We start from the raw sequence: 7,970 nt of genomic DNA on the forward strand, positions 1-7,970 counted from the left end.
TTTCCTTCCCTCATTGTTCTTTAATGGACAGTTTCATCAAGTGGTTGTCTTTTTAAGTCAGGCAAATTGTTTTTACCGAGCTGCTAATGTATGCGGGATTCATGAGCCGCTGCTTGAAAACGATTGCTTCCTTGTTGGGACTGAGTCATTTATTAACACAACATGTAACAGGATTTCCTCTTCAACACTTAGCAGTTGTGGAATTCCACATCACTTACAGGCTTTTGGATTACACAGCACAGACAGCATAATCTCACCATAATTATAATCTCACCATTTTATATTAGAAGAAGCCTTTATTTTTGTCACATATATTACAGCACAGTGAAATTCTTCTCTTTGCATATCCCAGCTTTGGAAGTTGAGCCATGATGCAGTATTCATGGAGCAGGGAGAATAGGTTCCTTTCTTATAAGCCCAAACAAGGGCAGCTTAGTGGTGCCAAAGAGGCTCCACAGAGAACACATCCTCATCTGGGTGACACTAGAGAGTGAGATTATAAGTCATTTCTCTTTTAAAACTGTACACTATATGGTTAAGTTAAAAAGTGAATCTATTTTGTTGAAGTTATCAGCTGTTCACTGATAAACACTTGAGTGCCAACCGTTTGTGGCAGTTCACAAGCTATCAAAGCAATTGTACGCTAAACCCATCTCCGTGGTTTCTAAGTGGTGCTATCCACAGCAATCTCATGTATCTTTAGGCTGTTCATGTGGGTTCATTCTCAGCAGCAGTGGGTGATTTCCAACTGAGAGAGAGAGAGAGAGAGAGGGAGAGAGAGAGAGAGAGAGAGAGAGAGAGAGAGAGGGAATTATACAGAGATTACACACCAAAACACATACGCAAACTCACATTTAAAAACACACAACAAGACACACACCAAAAAACATCCTATATCACATAAACAAATACGTGTGTGTGTGTGTGTGTATGTTTGTGTGTGTGTGCGTGTGCATGTGTGTGATTGGTACCCTGAGAAGTACAGTATTGTTATTCCATTCAGTGTGAATTTTCTCATGTTCGTCTGAATGTTACTGGGACAGTCTCTGGATTCCCCATGACCCTGACCAGGATTTCTTTTGACTAGTGAGGTTAAGGTTAAGGTTAAGGTTAGGTTTAGGCAAAGTATTAATTAACTGATTTAATAATTATGTCAGTGGAAGATCCTTATAAAGACAGAAAAACAAACTATAATAATGCTTCTATGTGTGTATGTGTATACTGGTTTTGTCAGGACTAAACTAGGTAGTGCGAGTGAGAAGGCAAACCCGCAGAGCATGTGAGTGATGTCACAGGGAGCTACAGTGACGTGGGTAACATGCTTAATCACACACACACGCACACACACACACACACACACACACACACACACACACACACACACACATACACACACACACGGACACATACACACACACAGACACACACACACACACACACACACACACACACACACACGGACACATACACACACACACACACACATACACACACACACACACACACACGCACACACACGGACACATACACATACACACACAAACACACACACAAACACACACACACAACCACATACACACACACGGACATGGACACACACACATACATTCACACCAGCAGCACAGTTAGGTCTGTCAGTGTGTATCAGTCACAGCTGAGGCTGGACACGGGCTCTCTTCATCCCCATAGCTGAGGTCAACACAGAGCGACAGTTGTAGCCCCCAAACATAATGTTAAGATGTTCAGACAGACGAAACCCCTCAGGGAAGTCGCCCAACGTGTGTCTCGTTTCTCCCCTCTGCTTTTATCCCTCTCCGTGAGACAACAGAGAACTCCGGAAAAGAATATTATCTCAGATATATTACATACTTTAGTAGTATTGTCTGTGCAGAAACTCAACAGAAGAAGTACAACAGGATTACATGAGTTCATCATTATACAAAATGAGAACAAGAGGCTGTAGCTCATTTTAGGGCCAGACACACATCCAAAAATACCCAAACACATCCAAACAAATACCCAAACACATCCAAACAAATACCCAAACACACATCCAAACAAATACCCAAACACACATCCAAACAAATACCCAAACACAAATCCAAAAATACCCAAACACACATCCAAAAATACCCAAACACACATCCAAAAATACCCAAACACATCCAAACAAATACCCAAACACATCCAAACAAATACCCAAACACACATCCAAACAAATACCCAAACACACATCCAAACAAATACCCAAACACAAATCCAAAAATACCCAAACACACATCAAGAAATAGCCAGACACACATCCAAACAATACCAAAAAACACACATCCAAAAAATACCCCAGAACACATCCAAATACAAAATACCCAAACACGCATCCAAACAAACACACATTCAAAATTACCCACAAACACTCACACTGAAACACACCCCCAAATTGCCCCAAATCCAGACTAAATAAATTTGAATGAGATTTAAAGAAGAAAAATTATTAAATTAAATCCCAAACCAAACTACACACGTCAAAACTAAACACAGCGTTGAACCGACAAATCTAATTAAATAATATCTGAAGAACAAGAATCTGAATCTGACTAAATCCAGAGCAGGTGATCACAAATTAGAAATAGATAAAGGAAGACACACTAAAACATATAAACCCAAAGAACAAAGTCTCTGTAAACATTTTCGATGTGTGTAAAGAAAGTGGAAACACAAACACTCTTCACTCTGATTTATTTGAAATGAGAGAAAATTAGACAGGTATTTTACCATTAAATCACTGCCATCTTCCTAAACGTCACTTCTCTGAGCACTGAGGGTTTTAGGGGAACAGGAAGGAAGTGTGCATCTGACAGATTCATTCATCCACACTCCTCATCAGATAAGAAACACAATAGTCTAATCTAATCTAATCTAATCTAATCTAATCTAATCTAATCTAATCTAATCTAATCGAATCTAATCTAATCTTAATACTTTTATAATATTTATTTATTTCTGTCATTTATAGAAATTAATTCCATACATGTTTCTTTAATAAACCTCTTTATTTAATTCATGTCTAGTTCTAAACTAAATTCATGTTTCGTGTTTATTTAATTCATGATTGTTGTTCTGTTCCTTTATTTGTTGTTATAGATTGTTGAGAAAAGTGATCACACCTTTTGCAAAAGTACACCTGAGAGTAAGGAACACAGCCTTCACGTCGAGTTGTGACACAGAGCTTGTATATTCATTCAATACAAAAAAAAAATGTTTTCTGAGAACTTCAGATTGTTTATTGATTTTTATTTCTCTCTTGAGCTGAAACTTGAGAAAGAGTGTTGGGGGGCTCCTGCGGGAATGCCGGAGGCTGAACGAGGGTGTCACGTTTCAGCCTGTGCAGTACGCTGCGGTATGATAGCAAATAGATTGAGTAAAGAAAGGAGCAGTCTTGCTCCATTATGGTTCCTAGAGCAGTTCCCATTATAGAGCTGAAACACCATGACATGGGCTTGACTGTAGAGCTTTAAACCCCTGAAATAATGTGAAACAGGCTAGAATGATGCTGCAGCCTCACAGCGATAGAGGACAGCATGCTGTATTGTTTACCTGCTTACTCTTATGTAATCAATGAGCACACCTTGTTACTTCAGTTTAAATTGGGTAAAATGATCCAGGGGCAGCTCTCGATAAGAGTCAACAAAATCACATCTCTCAACATTCGGCAGATTTTCTTTCATAATCCATCCTGCTTTACTGCTCCACTACAAAAAAAGACATCTTACAGTTTTTGCCTAATGCTTACACACTTTTTGCAGAATTTGGCTCATTATGTCAAAACTCTACACGCAAGCCAATCAGACATAGCATATGGAGATTAACAACTCACATCTATGCCAAAATGAAACACTGCATTCAAAACTTAACACTCCTCTCTAAAAATGAAATTCTTGTAACAAAACCATACACACAAGCACCATTTGAATTACTCTTTCATATCACCAGCAACACACTGATGCGCTTTATATAAAACACTGCAGTCTTTGTGTTTTTATTTATATTGTAATTTTCTTAGACTCAGTCTTTTGTAAAACTCAAAAGTAGATTTATTTAAAGATTGATTTGTTTAAATGTATTCAGTAATCAAACAAGAGTTTTTACAGAAAAAACATTCTTAATAAAATAAAGAAAAATAGAATCACAAGTCATGACAATTAGCAACAAAACAAAAGTAAAAAACAAAACAAATACTGGATACACTGCTATTGTGGGGAAAAAAACACACTTGTTTTGTGTGTGTGCACGTGTATGTGTGTGGTGGGGGCCTGGGGGGGTCATATGGATCCCGCCTTCTGTTTGGATCTGGCCACAAGACATCGTCGACATCACAGGCGATGTCCTCGCGGGCTAGGCATCGGGGAAAATATCGTCTTGTGTGCCTAATCCACCCTTGGATGGATCCCACCTCAATGTCTCCACATGCCTCTTCCATTGCTTGCAGAAGAGGCATGCGGGCGTGTGGTTGCCGATCATAGACTTTCCACCGCCATGCTGAAAATAATTCCTCGATTGCATTTAGAAAGGGGCTGTAAGGGGGCAGGTATAAAGGTGTAAAATTGTTATGGTTGGTGAAGCAATCTTGGACCAGAGCAGCCCGGTGGAAACTAACATTATCCCAGATGACAACAAACCTGGGCTGCTGTGGTTTGTCCTGTACAACTGCATGTAGTGCATCTAGAAATACAATGGTCTGTCCTGTATTGTAGGGACCTAGAGTGGCATGATGATGCAGGACTCCTTGGACACTAATTGCAGCACACAAGGTGATATTTCCCCAACGTTGCCCAGGGACATTTACAACAGCCCTTTGTCCAACTATGTTACGGCCTCGACGCCTGGTTTTGGCCAGATTAAAGCCTGCCTCATCCACATAGATGAACTCATGTGGCTGTTCGGCGGCATCAAAATCCAAAACTGTCTGTAACAGAAAATATTGAATAGTGTTACTGAAAACACATACAGTAACTACAATGTCTACATTTTTACACAAGTAGGGGCTGGGTTGGGTTAGTATAGACAAAAACTACAAGATACAGACAGAGCAGGTGGCAGCATAAACCCTCATTCCCACATCACAATATATAGTAAGTAAAGTAAAGTGACACATACCTGCACATAATCATGGCGCAGATCCTTGACCCTGACACTGTTCCTCTCAAATGGCACCCTGTACAGCTGCTTCATTCTGAAGTTATGTTTCTGTAGGATGCGACTTATTGTAGAAATGCTGACCCTGTTGATATTGTTGAATACCATTCTATCTGCAATTATGCGCTGTTGCAACTCACGAAGTCGGATTGCGTTATTTTCTTGCACCATTTGAACGATGGCAAGCTCTTGTTCTTGAATAAAGAGACGTTCCCTTCCACCTCGAGGAGGTAGCCCAACCATTCTGTAAAAAATGCCACCACAAGATGTCATTGGTTATGTTCTTTTTCAAATACTGTACTTTCAAACTGTACACAGTACTGTAACATCACAATGATACTCCTTTACATATACTTCACAACACTACTCATTTTTGAATAGTACTTTACAGTAATACTGTAATATGATACAGAATCATGTGACACATACAGTAGGTACAGACTGGAGCAGAAACTTGAAGATATACCTGTTCTCCAGTCGGAATGTTCTTATTATCGATGCTACTGTGTAGCGACTGAGGTTAGGGTGGACTCTTTGCCCAGCCTCCCTCATGGATAAGCCATGATTTATGACATGGTCCACCAGAGTAGCCCTGATGTCATCCGATACACGTCTCCGCACTGGTCCTCGTCTTTGTCCTCTTCCACGTCCACGTCCACGTCCAACTCCTCTCTCTCTTTGTCCTCCTCTTACTCTTACTCGCATTGCCTCCATGCTTGCAAAGTTCTCAGAATGTCTTACCTGAGGCCTATTTGTAGTGCTAAGGCTCAGACCGATTGGTGTTCTGTTTTCTGTACAAGTGTTTTCAGGTGTGTATGTAAGTGCCTATAATTGCCAGATGAGTTTTGCATTTTGAACAGAGTGTTTTCCCAATGATAACAGGTGATTTCTTTTTTGAAAAATGTGTCTAATGTAAGAAAACGTGTGTAGTGTTTCGTAATAAGTGTGCTACAGAATTGCAAACAAAGTGAAAAGTTGACAATGTGTTTCAGCTATGGTTACACTGTGTTTAAGCATATGCTACAAGAAATTTAGGCATTGAGGCTTTGGTCTAAGCATTCGGATTTAGTGTGCAAGCAATGGGCAAAAACTGTAATATCTTGAATATAGGCAAAAGTATTAAGTGTTTCATATTATAGCAGCACCACAAACCCAATACATGATTATTAACATTGTTGGACATTTTACTAATCTCAAGCTTCAAAAAGTCTTAGATTATTCTGCAGATTATTCTGCTAATTTTGAGCTTTTATTATTCAGCCGAGTGATGTTCGGGCTGTCCGTCTGCTTTTTATCTGATTGTCCCTAGAGCAGAGAGTAAGTGGTTGAACGTTTGTAGGAATTAAGGGGAATTTTCATTGTAACCAGCAGATGATCTGATTGGATTTTGGAATTGATGCAAACAGGGTCAAGGTCAGAGCAAGGTCAAATGTTTGAACTTCATTTTTCTTCTAAATGGTTCTTATTTTCTATTTGTTATCTTAGACAGATGTTTATCTTACACACATGTGTAAAATGTAGTAATCTGCGCAAACATGTGTGTGTGTCTGTGTGTGTGTGTGTGTGTGTGAGAGAGAGAGAGAGAGAGAGAGAGAGAGAGAGGTAGGAAGACAGAGAAAAGAAGCTGGCACACACAACAGCAGCCACTTAACAGACACACTCGGCTTGTTTTCTTACGTATGTCACTATGATATAAATAGCATTGATTAAAGTGCCTACCAGCCTCGGCATCTGTGCTTTTTGGCAGTGGCTTCATTCTGGCAGGAGCATGCTCTCTCGTTCAGGTTCTTGCTTTCTTCTTGACAGTGTAACACACGAGCATATGAGGACGAGCAGCCACCTGAACTCGATGAATGCACTGAGCTGGCAGTCGTGGATTACTCCGAGCCACAGATTGAGCTTGCTAAATAGTGTATGGACAAAAGGATGCTGGTGTCACTTAACCTGACATTATTGGTGTGTAAGCTGCATCACAGAGACATAGTCAGCACTCCTCACTTACCTTCACACATTTAGTAACATACCATAAAAAAACCTATGTAAAGATTAAAAGCTTTGTAGAGTCCAGGTTTATGGTTTGTTTGTGAGTATTAGTGTATTATGTGTTTGTGTATGTGTATTAGTGTATTATGTGTTTGTGTATGTGTATTAGTGTATTATATGTATGTGTATTTGTGTGTTTGTTTGTGTATGTCTATTAGTGTATTATGTGTATTTGTGTGTGTGTTTGTTCATTTGTTTGCATGTGTATTAGTGTATTATGTGTATTTGTGTGTGTGTGTGTGTTTGTTTGTTTGTTTGCATGTGTATTAGTGTATTATGTGTATTTGTGTGTGTGTGTGTGTGTTTGTTTGTTTGTTTGCATGTGTATTAGTGTATTATGTGTGTGTTTGTTTGTTTGCATGTGTATTAGTGTATTATGTGTGTGTTTGTTTGTTTGCATGTGTATTAGTGCATTATGTGTGTGTATGTTTGTTTGTTTGTGTGTGTATTAGTGTATTATGTGTATTTGTGTGTGTGTGTGTTTGTTTGTTTGTTTGCATGTGTATTAGTGTATTATGTGTGTGTTTCTTTGCGTGTGTATTAGTGCATTACTGTATGTGTATTTGTGTGTGTTTGTTTGTTTGTTTGTTTGCTTGTGTATTAGTGTATTATGGGTATTTGTGTGTGTGAGATTGATTGTTTCGTGTGTATTAGTGTATTATGTGTATTTGTGTGTGTTTGTTTCATGTTTATTAGTGTATTATGTGTATTTGTGTGTTTGTTTGTTTGTTTGT

General features: G+C 39.1%; 1 protein-coding gene across 1 annotated transcript; it reads right to left on the reverse strand.

The window, feature by feature from the left end:
* Positions 1–3,135: 3,135 nt before the first annotated feature.
* LOC132851926 (uncharacterized) lies at positions 3,136–6,109 on the reverse strand. Its single transcript, XM_060878906.1, has 4 exons — positions 5,660–6,109; positions 5,155–5,437; positions 4,335–4,963; positions 3,136–3,181 (listed from the first exon to the last, which is right to left on the reverse strand). Exons 1-4 carry the CDS (start codon positions 5,905–5,907, stop codon positions 3,136–3,138), a joined length of 1,206 nt encoding a protein of 401 aa, XP_060734889.1. The 5' UTR covers positions 5,908–6,109.
* Between the last annotated feature and the right edge of the window lie 1,861 nt (positions 6,110–7,970).

This window comes from Tachysurus vachellii, chromosome 10 (assembly GCF_030014155.1).
Source record: "Tachysurus vachellii isolate PV-2020 chromosome 10, HZAU_Pvac_v1, whole genome shotgun sequence".
In the NCBI taxonomy this organism is placed as follows: Eukaryota; Metazoa; Chordata; class Actinopteri; order Siluriformes; family Bagridae; genus Tachysurus; species Tachysurus vachellii.